We start from the raw sequence: 17374 nt of genomic DNA on the forward strand, positions 1-17374 counted from the left end.
AAATTCATTTTAGGTCATTAAGGGGTCATAAAGGGGTCAAAGGTCAAGTTTTTCAAAATGTTCCAATTGAGCTGAAATTTAAATGCAATGATCCTTATGACATTCTAGACTTGTTTAAAATAATTTATATTCATTTAATGTTATTAAGGGGTCAAAGGTCAAGTTTCCAAAAATGCTCCAATTGAGCTGATATTTAAATGCAATGATCCTTATGACATTCTAAACATGTAAACATAAAATTCATTTAAAGTCATTAAGGGGTCATAAAGGGGTCATGTATACATGTACCACAATATACTGCCAAAGCCCCATGGTTCAGCTACGGTGCGGTAACCGCTCTAGTTAAATAGAGTATTTGAGTGACAGCGCACTATATGTGGTTTGTTTTGGGGGGCACTCACCGCTCACCATACTATATGAGTGCTGGTTCGGGACACATAAGCTTATTTTATATTTCAACAAACCGTTTGGTATTCGAACTGTCAACTTTGCACATAGTGCAACTTCACGTGTACCAACACATTGTATTTACTTACTGACCCATATTAGAAACGAGGAAGCGAAAATATATATTAATATGAAATTAAAATGCTCTAAACATATCCTTAAATGGTTCAGAAAAAGGCAAGTGCAGATACATTGTTTTGTATTTTGCTGAAGATTGCAATTTGAAACCATGTTTGCTGTTAGAAAGTTCCTGCTTGTGGTTACCTCTCTACTGTCATGTTTATATAACGTCAAAGGTAGGTCTAAATTATCTATGGTTTCATCGCATATATTTTCCATTTATATAAATTTAACCTTGAACATGTTGAACAGTTTCAACACGTTTCCATTCATTAAGTCATAACAGTGTAAAATGGGAATTACGTGCAACATGATGACGATTGTCATTTAGTTGCTTGGTTCTTTATTGACAATCGTTGACGATCAAGTGATCATCACAACAAAAACGTACCCGTCATGACCCTGTTACACACCTTATCTGCTAGCTTATTCGCCATCAGACCTGCTAACTGATTTTCTTTTTAAGGGGCTGTTGAAAATAATAAGTCATGGGGAGGGTAAAATTGGGGGCATGCCAAGCCAAAAGCGGTGGGGGAGATCGAAAGTGGAGGGTAGGCGATTTTTGGCTCACATTTATTATAGAAAAAAAATTGCGACGGCACTGGACATTCACATCGCGTAATAATGTAAAATGGTCCACGAATTGGCTTCAGTTCAGTCTTTGTTTTAATTTTTTTCGAATTTCAAATGTGCCCCCCCCCCCTAACCAAATTCCTGGATCCGCCACTGCTTTGTGACATACTTGACGAACCTGCCCCAATAAAATAACGGACAGCCACACTTTACCCAAACACTTTGCGATGAATTGTACGGGACAAGTGTTTGAAGCAGAGATGCGGGCGAAAAGTTATTAAATCTCGCAAGGAAATAGATATTAAGCAACTTTATCTCGAGCAAATGTCATTTACATCTAAGCCAAATCTAACCATGGTCGTGTTCAGTTTTAATCACCCAAGTCATTTGAGTGCTTTTTTGAGCATTTTAGTGCACCCAGGAATATTCTGTTAACAATGGTTAGCAAGAAAAGGCAGTTCACGAAGGTGAAGGCTTTATTTCTGTGTAGTATTTCTTTTTGAATCAATATTATGATAAGGATAATGAACTGAGTGCAATGCATTCGTCAAGATAATCGCACGCGCCGTGGAGTTATTGCCTTTAGCTCGAGAACCGATAGGCTCGAGAGCTAAATGCAATAACTCCATGGCAAGTGCAATTATCTTGACGAATGCATTTGCACGAGTACATTATCCGTCATACACTTTGAGTGTACTAAAACAATAGGCAATATTAATTGCTGCATTCATTATATTAGTTTTAATATTAGGGAAAATATCTTACATTTTAAAAACACCGTCAGGCCATTGACCACCTAGGTAGCATTTAACTGGTAAAGAAAATCAATCCATGTATAAGTTAGCTATCAATGGTATCGATTGCGCCATACGTCATACTTTAGTAACTTATTCACACATGGTTTGTAACCAATTGAATTTATGTTGTGATCATTTAATATCGTGGTTTCGAACACAGAGAAAACTGAACCAGTTCACCTGGAAACGATCGATTTAGATGTCCGACTAGTACTACGGTGAATTGAGATGAGAGAAAAAACATATCATTATCAATATCAACTGGACTTTATAGCTCTATAATTTGAACTTTAAAATCTACTTTATATTAAAACACACGACATTGGGATTTTACAATTTGTTCATTATTATAAAGCATGATCATGATATTATGCGCTAGTATTTCATTTGTAAAATGCTGAATATTTTGCAATGGTGTCATCTTAATACTAATAACGGCGTGTCCGTGCACACACCAAACACGTGCATATAGGCCTATTTCAGCAGAACATGACTATTTCCGGAATCCTCCAGAATGGTTAACATAAAAATTATCCGTTGTGGTAAGGCCTATAACCGTTTTTGCGTTCACGTTTCTCGCGTAACAGGGCAGGGCTTGGAAGATGCGAATGATTGGGTTTACAGATTATGGGTAGGCCGGACTTCAATGTGGTCCATATAATGAAGATTTTGATTCTACAACATTATTAGATCTGTTATCAACATATCAATTATGCACTCACATGCAACCAAACATCATGCTATGCTCAGTAGTCCACTGATATGACCTCGTTCCAGTGATCATTCCCCGCTAATTACTAATTGTTGACCATGTCATTTTTTTTGATATGCTGATTGCTAAACAAGTTTATGTTTATATGTGTAGGCCTAACCTATTAATTCAAACATAACTTTGGCAATACTCAATCGTTTTCGTTCGTTGAAACGGCAAAACATACTTTCTTTTCCTTGCAAATCGAATTAGCAGACATCAAAAACATTTCCACCACAAGAAGTAAAAAAAATTCATACCAATAGAAGAAGGCTATAATCTTAGCTAATCTTTAGTGTACACAAATCCCATCTCAGAATTAGATACCAGCCCTATGGGCTGGCGAAAAGTAAAACATTTAATTTATATATATGTGTGTTATATTTATGAACGCAAAACACTTAAAGGGGCATAGATGCAACCATGGATGTTGTGATGTCCCCTGGTATATCATAGGATTGATTGAGGCATTCAGCATCAGACACCCCCTGCCAGCTAATTGGGAGACAGGCTTAATTGCCTACAGGTTGGAGACAGTGGGAGATCAAAATGGCTGCCTGCATGAGCAAAACGTATGGCACACATGTGCTGAGATTGTTTCCGTTCTTTAATACATCTAACATTTGCAGATTAAATGCAAGAGTTTTCAATTGAAAGACTTATCAGTTATTGAGGAACCCACTGGAGGTAAAGTTGGTATGGAACCATCCCAAACTGTTAAGCTTAAGCAGTGAGTAAAAACTGAAGACTTCAAGCAAGTTAAAGCTAGCTCAAGTTATTTCTGTCATGACATGACTTTGGAGTATTGTGCACAAAAACACGAGCTGCATGCGTGCATTATCTGTTCCACAAGCGACAGCGGAGTCTTCATGGAAACACAAGATAGAGATCAAGACATGATAACATGGATAATAATGACTCTAGAACATCTCATGCCACAATGATGGCTCTGTAATTAACATATTATTATTATTATTATGCTATACATGATATGATTGTGCAAGTGTTTTATAGCTTGTGAAGCAGGTCGGTTTACAGTTAACATGGTTAAAACCCCAAAATAAATGTTACTAGTGTTTTATTGTTTTGAAATATAACTACAGTGTACTGTGTTTACTTCGTGTGAACCTGGTAGTAAAGGGTATTCTGTCCCTAGGCCATCAGTAAGGTTGGTGTATACGTTGGTCATAACAATGTGACGTCTGAAGGACAGTTAGATATCTGTGGTCTCTCTGTGTTCTGGACTATGATTTCAAATGTACAAAGTCCTTCTAGAACAGTCAAGTCTGTGGCTGTGTAAGAGATAAATGTTGTACCTAGCGGAAATGTTGCTCCTGGTTGATTGTTAGTTGTTGGTACAATGTCACCAAGTTCATCTGAAAATGTTGGCTCAGTCCATGTTGCTGTTGTTGTTGTCAGCCCAGGGTCAGCAGACAAGGTCTGACTTTATGGGCAGTTACTTGTTACTGGACGCTGATTCACTATAACAGTCAAAGTAACAAACATGTTGCTGAATTCCCTGTTGGATCATATGCTGTATACAACACAGGAGTTGCCCCTACTAAAAAATATCGCCCTGCCCATTAAATAAAGCTATTAAACCAAGATAACACTCATTGAAAACAGCTCAACTGATTAAATCAGATCTTCTCTGGTTAAATCCACACAACACATGTTTCTGTTTTACCTGTGCAATGAGCAATGAGCTGGTATTATAGTTTCAGTTGGGTGAACGATTATAAAGCGAAAGCTAGGTAACAATGCTGTGTGGGCTTTTGTTTACGAAATGAGACAATGGTCAGCTTATTGTTAACCAGCATTCTTGAAAATAAGAAGCATAGTGGTTTGCAGACTTAACATGGTTTGGAAATAATTTCTTCATAGTTTTTGGTGTTATCTGTCGTTTACATAACACAAAAGTGCGAATATTTCCAAACACCTAAATTAGCTAAAAATTTAAAACATGTTACAAAACTATATTTTCTAGAATTTCAGAGAATACTTAAAATATTGGCCTGTTATTTTTCACACAGTGACGTTAACTAGGCAAATGCCTATACTTCTAACATACACTACTTGTGGAGGTCACGCGTCAATTGTGAGAGCTCTGTGTATTGTGTATAGGAAAACGGACAGTAACTGCAGTATGTTCTGGTGTCGTCCAGGACACGCTAGCACTGGTGGAGCATTTGAATCTACAGGGTCTTCTACTGTAACTGTAAATTCCCAAAATCTTCCTAGGTCACTGCTGTGTACAAATATATATATATGTAACTATTGTGTCACCAACAGGGAACTCATCATTACGTTCCTTATTACTAGTTCTAACCACTGGTACATCAGGATCAGTAGCAAATGGAGGGAACTACGAGACTGATGCTGTTGTAGCTCCAGTTGCAAGATTGGCAGTGATGGATGATATGGCAATTACTCACGATCTGTCAGTAACTGGTATACCAGTCGCAGAGACTGTGAAACTACAAACAGTTTGTAAACCCTGCTCATCAGTAGCAAAATATATCACCTGTGTCTGTCCTTCATTAATATATGACCCACTAATTCTATTGGAGGGAGAATAACTGAGCCTTCATTATCAAAAGCTGTAAGCCTTATTAGGAGAGCTGGACACAAAGTTGTTTAATGGACAGTTGAAGATGACAGGTGGTGTAGTATCTTGTAAACGTACAGTCTTCAGTAAGAGAGAAGCAACCAAAATCAGAAAGAGACGTTTGGTCTCTGGTCTGATGATCATCTTGGGCTTTCTTCCTCATAATTTTACCACATCGTCGTATGGGACATTTATATAATAGTTGAGTTGTATAGCAAATAACCACGTCTAAAGTCAAATAACCTATAGTTTACTTTGTCAGCACTCCTTCAGATCTATCAAATCAATCGTTCCACAACAGTTTATAGGTAATTCCACGAATACATTTTCCAAAGTAATCATTTTGTAATTCCAGTTTTATATCATGATATGGTCATATCCATCAGCAATTGCAGTTAAAATAAGATTTGATATAGTTTTCATAACCTTTGTATAACCCGACATGTTATTAAAACGTTTTGAATACAAAAACGATTATCGTTATAAGTTAATTTTTGAGGACAATCTCAGGTTTTCTTTTCTGTAGGCTTACAGTTTTCTCCTCAGACGAGCCTGAAAAACATAATTAGGAAAAACATAGAGGCATTATTTATACAAGTAGGACTCAATAAATGGTCAAATGGAAATAAAATAATACATAATAAACACAAAAATATAACAAATCACCTTACATTAAGTTGTGTGCGGTATAAGTCCAAGCACAAGACCGTTGCACATCGTCCGCGCGAGGTAAAGAATTATTTTGTACAGCCATCAAAGCCGGCGAGCGTAGCTTCTATTACAATATACTATACAGTAAGCTTATACTTGTACTACGCGCTTGGTGAGCGATTGGTCATGTTTGGTTAAAAACCAATCATTGGCTAAAAACCAATTGCTAATAGAGTAGCGATGAAGCTATGGATACACTAGGTTAAACCTATTAGCTCCTATTGTCGCTGTATTGTTGAAGGTCGAGCGGAGATCGAGTGTTTCAATGGTGTGTAACTCAGGGACAATAAGATCACATTGCTATCTTTCATAATTGTTGTAATGAAAATATATAGAATGATGATGTAAGCTGGTGTAGATTCTTTTGATATCATTATAATTATTCTCAAACAGTTGAATACATCACATTATTATCGGTCGATTTCAAACCATTTCGGTGGAATTGCAGTTAAATGTATGTGTTGAATTTTTTGTGTTGGAAACGCCAAATGTGGTAATGAGCATGAGCAGATCATGTAATCGTGTAAAAACGTGTCATATCAGCTAATGAATAGAAACGCTAGTGATATCCAGTGATGCCAACGCCGCGCCTTAGGCGCACGGGGCTACTTGGCGATCACTTGCCGCTACTCATTGTACTACATTGGGTTACTTTTGCCAGTCTCAGGCCGCGGCAGTAATTTGATGTATTTTCCTTTCAATTTAGCCGATTTGTAAAGGTTTTGAGTCTTTGAAGCTCCAAATTGAAATTACAATGGGTTTTGTGGCCATTTTTTGATCGGTCAGTAACTTCCAGAAGTTTTAAAGTCAAGTGTTTTTCCGCCCAATTGGGTGTTTTGCGTTCTAAATTCGGGTAAATCCGCCCAAATATCCGGTATTGGGCGCTTTTGTGACACGAAGATATAGGGATGATGACTATGTGCGCTGGTCTAGGCTAATCTTATTGCGATAATGAGACGGCACACTTATTGAGTACGGTAACCAGTGAAGGACGGCAGCTTATTCAAAATTTACCCCAACTGCCTATACAACTATATACAATTGACAAGCGTTAAGGTTAGCAACTATTTTAAACTGTTGCGATTTGGTAGTTTACAGCATCTTGCGAATGCTAATGAGCTTTGGCAAAAATTGCATTGATCATTTCATAGCGAGTGTGTAAAAGAATTCAAATATTACAAATTATTCTTTTGTAGGTATTGTGAATCTTGAGTTGCTGTAAAGAGGACTGAAGCAACAACACTTTTGTAAAACGTAGATAACTCATTAACAGCAATAAATCAATCAATTTTTCAAAGATTTGTAGAACGTTAAAGTAAAACATTAAAGTGTTATTTGTCAATGACATATTGATTTAGATAATGAAAATCGATTTTTTGTTTGGCTGCGTCGACCAACAATACCTAGTCTAAGAAGTAGACTGGGTAGATCTTGAGCTAGACTAGGTAGATTTTACGTTCAAGAAAGTTAAGACTCGGGCTTCGAGAGCGAGCTAAGCTTAGTAGTCTTGGAGTTACCTTAAGCCTGAGGCTTACTAAGACGCCTGTCGGAAAACTTGCCCTTAGTGGACTAGTCACGTTTACTTATAATGTCCTAATGGTTATATATTTGTTTAATACAAGTCATTTATCATGTTTATATATCAATTTGTTTCATTTACCTATTATTAGGCCAATGTACCATTAGGAATCTGAAAAGTTCTGGCCAAACGGCTTCTTCCTTAACGATGTCCTGGTCATGCTTCAGCTCCGAAAGCGATAGTGAGTTTCGCCGGAACTATCGACTTACAAGCAAAGAACAATGTGACACAGGGCCATTTCAAACCATAACTGATACCTCTTGGACTACTTTAACTATTGGCAGTAGTGATGGTAGTTATGTTATCTATTATTGGACTATTAATGGACTTCACCCTCATTCAACCTATGAAATGACCTTGGACGCAAGATCCTCTTCTAGTGGCTCTGTATATTCTAGAACACTTACTGCAAGTACTGATGAAGCAGGTGAGCCACCACATGCAATCATAGATCCTTTGGTCTATAGGGGCTGTGCAATAATTATAAGCGGGTCAAATTGGGGAGGGGGCAAGAAATAGGCCTATTTGGCGATCCCAAACGGGGTGAAGCAATTCTTGGCAAGCCGAGAGGGGGGCAAGCAATTTTTGGCACACATTCATGGGGTGACTTTTAAACAAAACGCTCTAAAAGGCTTAGGAAAATGGTACGGAAACGCTTTTATGCAAATTAAATTTTCTTGCTCGCTGCGCTCGCAACATATATCTCGACCATTTAAGTTTTGCAAATTGGGATTTCAAAAATTTGGCATGTGCAACGGAGTGGGGACAAAGATTTTTTTTGGCAGGCCGAGGGTGGGTGCAAGCGATTTTCGGCAGGCTTTGGAAATTTTACCACCCCCCGGGCTGATAATATTGCACAGCCCTTTATTCAATATGCTCTTGTGTCTTGTGCAACATAACAAGTTTGAGGACTGATTTCTTTTCAGAACCTATGATTAACTTGACAGTTGTTTGATCCCAGCAAACGCAAACATGTTTTTAAAACGTGTTGTAAACGTATAATTTTGGTTTTGGTCAAAACGTTTTAGCGGGCCACGCAGTGTCACTCTAAGTTGGAAATTTAACAGCAATCTTAGACTATTTAAATAAAGGCAGTTAATATAATGCTATGTGACCAGATGGGGCCTGACATACAGCTTGTAGAAAGGATGTCGGGAAATGTGACCTTTGGCTCAGGTGTAAAAGACAGAATGCAGAAATGACAGAAGCAACAGAAATGAGAAAAGACAGAATTTGTAAAACGTTGAGGAATTTAAATGCGAGTTAATATAAAGAGTTATATACGTACATGTATTGATTAAGGAAATCTTAAGTGAAACATTGAGGTGATACCACATATTCTAGAAATTAAAGTTAAATTCTTTAAATGCTATTTATATAAAATCAAATTCCTACATACTTTTTAACCTCAGCCACTACTTTTGAGTCTTCGCAAGGACAGTCAGATGAAAACTTGACCCAACACTGTCCATCACCCTATGGTGCTTCCTTTATCTTAAGCAATGAAGTTGTTTAAATTGAATCCCAGAATGCATTGCATATTTTAATTGGTGTTAGAAATAAATCTTGTGCTGTTCAGGGTTCATGTTATATTACAACAAAAATCATATTTTTTCTGGGCTTTCCTCATCAATAAAACATCAAACAATAAAGAAAAAGAATACAAAACATACACCTTTGACATAATTTGAGCATTGTACTGTATTTGTCCCTATTATTATTTTGTAATCAATGTGCTTAATTAATTCAAGTGGAGGTAAATGGGATATATATCTTAATAAATTTAATATAAATAAATTTCGAATTTAAATAGCGCCTTTTTCCAGCTAGATCTTGAAGGATTCAAAGCACTGTAATTTCGCTGCCATGGTAAATCATCACAATCAGATTGCATCATCTAGGCCAGTTGCAGCCGAACCTGGCGCAGACCTTATCCACACTTATATACATTGTAACATCCACCAATTATCTGTGCAGCTCCCCAAATTCCATTGGGTGAAGGAAGTTTTTGATATCCAAACAACTAATCACCGATTTTTCGAAAGCAAGTGGAAACAGAAAATCCCGGAAAAAACCTGCGAGATCGAGCATGGAATAGGGATAAACCAAATGCACATACAGTCCTTGGGCACGGCCGGGGCTTGAACCCGGGACCTCAGTGGTGCAAGGCGAGGGAACACTTGACTCCTTCTTTTCATTTATGATAGCTAGAATCAGACATATGCCCATACTTGTCGGTGGAAACCATTAATATTTTTGGAAGCAGGTTTTGACAATAAAACCTAGACACATCCTTATAGATCTAAAACCCCCAGGTTTTAATACTATAGGGGACCTATTACAAGTTTTACTGTTACGTTTTACTGTACACTGTAAATTGGCCAGAACACATGGATGCGTTCATTAATGTAACGGTTATTTAACACATGACACGAGGGGAGACAGTGCCTAGCACTGCCGGGGAGCTGGGTTTCCCATGGGTATATTTTATACCAATGGGTGCTCCTTTTTGGGTGGAAGAAAATGGCAATCACCACCCTTCACTTTTTGCATCTGTATTTGCCACAAGGGACAGACTAAGTTCCTAGCCCTGTAAGGCAGTTAGTCTAGGAGATGGATCTCTGAAGTAAAAATCTCCCTCCCAACCCGCACAAGGCCAGCGTGGAGGGGTAGGCATACAACCAGCATGATGAGTACGTCAGAAAGACAATGGGCCCCCAGTCCCCAGCAGTTCTGCAGCCCCAGACCAAGATGGCGGCCCGACCAGGCAAGGAACAAGGGGTGCTAAGAATCCCTGGGTTCATATAGGCCATCATTGGGATCTAAGAGTTGCTACATACAACATTAGATCACTACTAGGAGACGACCGATTACTGGAACTAGAAAAGGAGCTAGAAGGAGTCAATTGGGATATAATAGGACTAAGTGAAGTCAAAAGGCGGGGTGAGCAATTCGTGGAGCTCAAGAGCGGAAATCAGTTCTATCATATAGGTTTAGACAACACAAGTATGGCAGGAGTTGGATTCCTGATCCACAGGAAATGGTCAAAACACATAACGGAAGTAAGAGGTATAAATGAGAGATTGATATGAGATCCTACAACAGCCCATGAAGATGAAGAGGTGGATATTGTATGAAGAGATAGCCGAACTGCTGAAAACATCAACGACACATTACAACATGGTAATAGGAGACTTCAACGCCAAAGTAGGATTAGGACAAGATGAAGAAAAAGACGTAATGGGAAAATTTGGGTTAGGAACAAGAAACGATAGAGGCGACAAGCTCATCGAATTCGCAATCAGCAATAAACTCAAAATCATGAACACATTCTTCAAGAAAAGTGCATCTAGAAGATGGACATGGAGGAGTCCAAATGGTAAAACCAAACATGAGATAGACCTCATCCTAACAAACAAACCTAACATCATCCACGATGTCAAGGTACTGAATAAAGTGAACATAGGAAGAGATCACATAATGCTTCTATGCAAAATGAAGATCATAGTAGATACCAGACTTGAGAGGCAGAAACTGTTAAGACCAAAGTACAGGAAAGCAGACCTTGAAACCCTGAAAACTAAGAAGGAGGAATTCCAAATGGAGCTTAAAAACCGGTTTCGGGCACTTCAGGAGCAAGAGGACACAGACTTGGACAGTTGGAATGACCAGCTTGTTGATATCATCCACGAAAGTGCACTCAAAGTAGCAGGCAAGGCAAGGAAAGAAAAAGAAACAAAAATATCAGACAGCACCAAACAACTCTTGGAGAAAAGAAGGAACAAGAAGAGAGATGCAATAGGAATCCAAAATATAGAATACACAGAGACATGTAAAACAATCCGAAAGAAGATGAGGGACGACATTCGGAAGTTTAACACTCAGAAGATTAAGGAAATACGGGATCAAGACTTAATACTACAACGGATAGGAGAGTTCTATGAACAGCTCTACCAGAGTGACAAGAAAGTCACAAGTTGGGAAGTGAATCATGCACTTAATAGTATGAAAAGAGGAAAGGCACCAGGAACAGACAATGTGACAATTGATACAATCGTGGAAGGAGGAGGCTCAATCACAGGAGAGCTTGCCCAGCTTTTCACAGCTTGTATCAGGCAGGAAAAGGTGTCACAACGATGGAAAGAGGCAAATATGGTCATTCTCTTCAAGAAAGGAGACAAACGAGACCTCAAAAACTACAGACCCATCTGCCTGCTCTCAAATGTGTACAGGCTTTTCACAAGAATCCTAACCAACAGATTGGAAAACACTCTAGATAGTAACCAACCCAAAGAGCAAGCAGGGTTCAGAAGTGGCTTTTCCACCATGGACCATATACATACCATCAATCAACTGAAGGAAAAATGTCATGAGTATAATCAACCTCTCTGCATGGCCTTTATAGACTATGAAAAGGCATTTGATTCTGTTGAAACCCAGTCTGTGTTGGATGCATTACATCAACAAGGAGTAGAAAGTAAATACATAAACCTACTGCGAGATATATACACAAACTGCACAACCACAGTAACTCTTCACAAAGAAAGTGCAAAGATTAATATCAAAAAAGGAGTGAGACAGGGAGATACAATCTCGCCAAAGTTGTTTACAGTATGTCTGGAAAGCATATTCTAATCACTTCAGTGGGATGAAAAAGGTGTTAATGTCAATGGAGAGAATTTCAACCATCTCAGATTTGCGGATGATATAATCATCATAACAGAAAGCCTGGAAGAAATTGAGACCATGCTCAGGGAGCTCGCTGAAGCTAGCAAGGAATGTGGCCTGAAGATGAACATGCAGAAGACACAAAGAATAACAGGACCCCTTGTCCAGCAAAGAATAGTCACTGTAAATGGATGCAACATAGAAGAAGTCAATGAATATATATATCTGGGACAGCAGTTCAGCCTGAAAAGGACAAGAGCAGGATATAAAGAGAAGAATCAAGCTTGGATGGAGGCAATATGGAAAACTTAGCATTATCATGAGAGGGGAGATACCAATATGCCTGAAAAGGAAAGTGTTCAACCAATGTATAATCCAAACTATTACATATGGGGCTGAGACATGGACGCTTACTGCAAAAATGGAAAAGAAGGTACAAGCGGCACAGCATAACATGGAACGCAACATGTTAGGAATCACCTACAAAGACAGGAAGACAAACAAATGGGTTAGAGATCAAAAAAAGACTCAAGACATCTTGAAACAGCCAAACACAGGAAATGGAATTGGGCAGGGCATATTAGCAGAAGAACAGACAACAGATGGACTACAGCAATTACCGTATGGAGACCAATGGTGGGAAACAGTAACCGGGGAAGACAGTGTAAGAGATGGAGAGATGAGATAGATTAATACTGGGGAACAGCACATTGGTTCAGCAAGGCGAGAGATAGAGCTACCTGGCGGAGACATGCTGAGGCCTTCGTCCAGCAGTGGACCGACAATGGCTGATGCAATCCTTGATCTTTTGCTCACAAAATACATGCTCAAGACTCACTACAAAAAACTTGTTCCATTGTCACCAAGAGTGACCATCTGTGTGTCTTGTGGACGCCGAGTGTTCATAACAGGTTAAACACAAAAATGAGATGCGTGTTTCTCGACCATTACGTGAGTCTGGATTACGAGCTTTTGGGGTGTGGGCCCAAGATCAGGATTGGCATGAAATCTTACAGTCTAGTGATACTCAAGAAAAATGCAATGTGGTCTATGAAAAGCTCGAACAGGCTATTGACTTGTGTTTTCCACTTGTTAAATAATAAAAAATGCATTCTAATGATAAGTCATGGCTTACAAGCCACATTAAAAACTTGATTTCTCAACGACAAGATGCATTTGCATCAGGTAACAATGAACTGTGACGTAAACTGACAAATCAAGTTCAACGTGAAATAAAGAAGGCCAAAGAGTCTTACCATGCTAATAGCATCAGGAATTTACAGAAAACTGAACCAAAAAAAATGGCACCAACAGATAAAAGTTGTTACTAATTCCAGTAAGACTAAGCTCAGCATGGACATCCCGGGTATTGAGGATTCTGACTTGAAAGGTAAAGCTAATGCCAGGTTTTGACCCTTTGTAGTCATCTGTCTGCTTACTTACCTGCTGAAAAAAAACCTCCTCAATTGTATCCATGGGAGGTTTTTGCTGAGCTTGGCAAAAGTCGGCCAAAGCCGCAGATCCTGATCAAATTCCTCCTCGGCTGGTAACTGATATATTGAATAGTTCTTACTCAGAAGGTAAGGTTCCCAAGCAGTGGAAACAAGCAATAGCTGTGCCTATTCCTAAGCAACTGCCACCCCCCCCCCCCCACACACACACACACACACACACACACTATTGAAAAACTGAGACCAGTGTCACTGACCTCTGTTTTTGCTAAAGTTGCGGAAGGTTTTGTTGCAGGGTAGGTCCTCGATGATATTCAGCATAAAATTGATAAACGCCAATTTGGCAATGTTAAAGGTGTCTCGACATCCCATTACCTTCTTCATCATCTGCATCAATGTGCAGAAGGAAGTCACAATGTTAGAACGGTGGTCCTAACTGATTTTTCCAAAGCGTTTGACATGGTCAATCATACCATCCTTGTTGATAAGATAATCCGCTTGGGAGTCCGTGGGTCCATCGTTCCATGGATTTGTGATTTCCTTCATGATAGGCAGCAATGTGTTCGTTTTAATGACACTCTTTCAGACTATGTTTCACTTCATGGAGGAGTCCCTCGGGGCACGAAACTCGGCCCCAAAAAAGCCTCTATTGAAGCTTATTTCTATTGGGGTCCATTTGAATACCGGGACGGGTTGGGAACAGTCAAGGGTTAACACCCTACTCTTTTCGAAACTGTCTGCGAGATACATGTACATGTATGGCTCGCTGCACATGGGACCGACGGCTTAACGTCCCCTCCGAAGGACATAGTACTTTCATGATTCATTTACACAATTTTAAATGAACCATGGGGGAGAGCGGAAGTCTGAAATTTAATCTACAGAGGTTGCCAACTAAATTCAGACTTTTTTTCAAAGTCAATATTCCAGCAAATCGCCACCGCCGGGAATTGAACCCGGGACCTCATGCACTAAAGGCAAGTACCCTAACCATTCGCCACGCTCCTACTACCCCCAGTTAGGTATACATGATGCTTGTCATTCTTTTCAGATCAATGGTTATACTTATGTTGGGTGTTTTTGGCAAGTCCATGTTCACGGACGATACTGCCTTGTCAATAATATCATGAGGTATTATGTCGATCAATATTACTGTTTTTCGTCTCTGTTTCATATATCACAGCTCCAAGTGTTTCACCTACAAATGTACAGTATATAAGTTCTCAAGCATCATCTCTGACGTTTACCTACAACGCAATACCTTGTGGAAGCAGGTATGGTAATATTCAATATCAGTATGAAATCACGGACCTCAGTACAAATAATGTAATGATTGCCGATGACGAGTCCATTGACGAATCCATTACCAATGACGTTGTCACAGTTACAATAAACAGTTTACAGTGCAGAACAGGTTATCGCTTCAGAGTAAGGGGAGCTAATGATGATGGTCAACTACTTGGTCCTTATACCATGGCAGTAGACAGGAGCACATCTTACGGTGAGACATAAGCCTACTGAAATAACTCGCTAACATTATTTTGTTTAATGCGCACATCTTTCTTTTTCCTTAATTATTAAACATTAATTATTATTCCAGGTATAAATATAACTTGATATTTGATGTTTATATTATATGAGCGTATATGCCGTCCTTTGTACTTGCCGTATGATTCCAGGGTTATCTTGAACACATGGCCCCCTTTTTGCCGACAGAATTTGTGAAAAGTTTTCCTCAAAAAGTTGGTTAGCCGTGCTGAAAATCTGACACGTCGATCCTCTTGTTTTGCCGACGCCCTGCACCTAATTTCTAGTAATCTTACCACTTAGTATGTTTCTTTTTTTGTTTGTTTCTTTTTATAGTATTTATGATGTTATCCGGGTGTGCTGATTTATCAAAATACGTATCTGCAGGACAGACATATCAAATAGTGTCATATCCAAACTATCCATACCAACCAACGATTACAAATGGCATAGGTCCGTACGTATACACTTACAATCCACCACTAAATGAGTCTTACGCTGTTGGAACACGTCAGGTCACGATAGCAGCTTTCGATACGATGAGTTGTGCAGGAGGCTCGTGTCAAATTACGATTTCTATTCATGAAGCAACCGGTAAGTTTACATAACACATTGGGATTATAGTTTTCACTTTTTTCATCAAAATGTTATCTTGACAGTACACATAGAAAATATATTTCTATCAGACGAGTTTTGAAGTTCGGCTTCGAAAAAATTGCTTTTTTGGTCCCCGAATATAAAATAGGTTGATGCATTAAACAAATATTTGGGTGTTTTAAGGTCGACTACGTGAACTACGCCCAATAAAAGTATCTGTCTAAGCAAAATTAAAAACTCAAAATTAATCATTTCAATTTTCAATCTTTTTAATTAACACAAAACGTTTTTAAAGCGTTTTAAACATATTTTATTTTGGATTTTGGTTTTGGTAAAACGTTTTAATAATTTAAAATGTCAGTTTTGTGTCTGTTTAGGTGTCAATGTAAAGGTTATGAAAACGTTTTTTTGTATCAAAACACACTGCAACGCCATATTTAAAATGTTGTCAAAATGTTATTGTAAAATAACTTTTTGTCAACACTTTAATGGCTCTGGTATGGTAGCGACGTTTTCAAGTATTTTTGTTGGTCCTCAGAGCACATCGGACATATCGAATTGCATTTTGAATACGAGGAATGTCCTTCTTATATCAAATGATTTAGATTTATTTTTTTAATTCGCGATATAATACACATTTTATGGTAAGTGATTAAAAATTGATATTTTTGAAATTTAACAGTCCTCGAAGTAAGGGGCCGTTCACAAACACTCGTAACGAGGGGGGGGGGGGCAATGCAAAACGATTGTAATAAATCACCTTAATTTTTCTTGTAAAACAAGAGTTTACACTAATTTCTATGGGATTGACGTACATTTTTCATGGCCAAAAGAGAGACCCTGGCCCTGAAAAAAGTTAATTTTTCATTTTGCATCAACCCCCCCCCTTAGCAAGTGTTTGTGCCGGTCCCTAAATTGTATAAATCTAATGATATGTACTTAACGTGTATACAGGCTGTATCAAAATGATTGGTACCCATCAAGTTTCCAGTGATTATGGATAATACTACCACAACAAAATGCAACATATAGGAACTACCTTATTTATAGATGAATGTTATGAAAGGTCATACAACAATAAATCATGGGCATTTCAAAGAGTCCATTGTTGCATATTGAAGAACAGGCTTGTCAATAAATCCCAAAAACTGATGGGTACCAAACATTTTGATACAGCCTGTATGTAGCTGGGGTGAAAAGCCGTCCATCATATGAACATTTTGACCTTTCGTATTGATCGTATAGATTTAAAAAAAACACACCAAATATTAAGGTATTTTGGGGAAAAATGTATATCTTCAACAGGAAAGGTCAAAATTGTCAATTGATGGTCGGCTTTTCATCATAGGTATATACGCTTTAAGTACATATCATAAGATTTATGAAGTTTACTTCGAGGACTGTTAAATATGAAAAATATCAAAATCTAATAATTTGCCATAAAATTTGTATTATATCGCGAATTTCAAAAAATAAACATTATATTATTTGATATCAGAAGGACATTCCTCGTATTCAGAATGCACTTTGATATGTCTGATGTGC

At 38.4% G+C, this 17374-nt stretch overlaps 2 protein-coding genes across 2 annotated transcripts in view; one reads left to right on the forward strand and one right to left on the reverse strand.

The window, feature by feature from the left end:
• LOC140148901 (3-[(3aS,4S,7aS)-7a-methyl-1,5-dioxo-octahydro-1H-inden-4-yl]propanoyl:CoA ligase-like) overlaps window positions 1-17374 on the reverse strand; it is a 107480-nt gene that overhangs the window by 26648 nt on the left and 63458 nt on the right. The gene's annotated exons all lie outside the window — the stretch shown is intronic.
• On the forward strand, window positions 611-15840 carry LOC140168265 (uncharacterized). Its single transcript, XM_072191619.1, has 4 exons — window positions 611-743; window positions 7678-8013; window positions 14889-15206; window positions 15569-15840. Exons 1-4 carry the CDS (start codon window positions 677-679, stop codon window positions 15838-15840), a joined length of 993 nt encoding a protein of 330 aa, XP_072047720.1. The 5' UTR covers window positions 611-676.

This window comes from Amphiura filiformis, chromosome 1, assembly GCF_039555335.1.
Source record: "Amphiura filiformis chromosome 1, Afil_fr2py, whole genome shotgun sequence".
NCBI lineage: Eukaryota > Metazoa > Echinodermata > Ophiuroidea > Amphilepidida > Amphiuridae > Amphiura > Amphiura filiformis.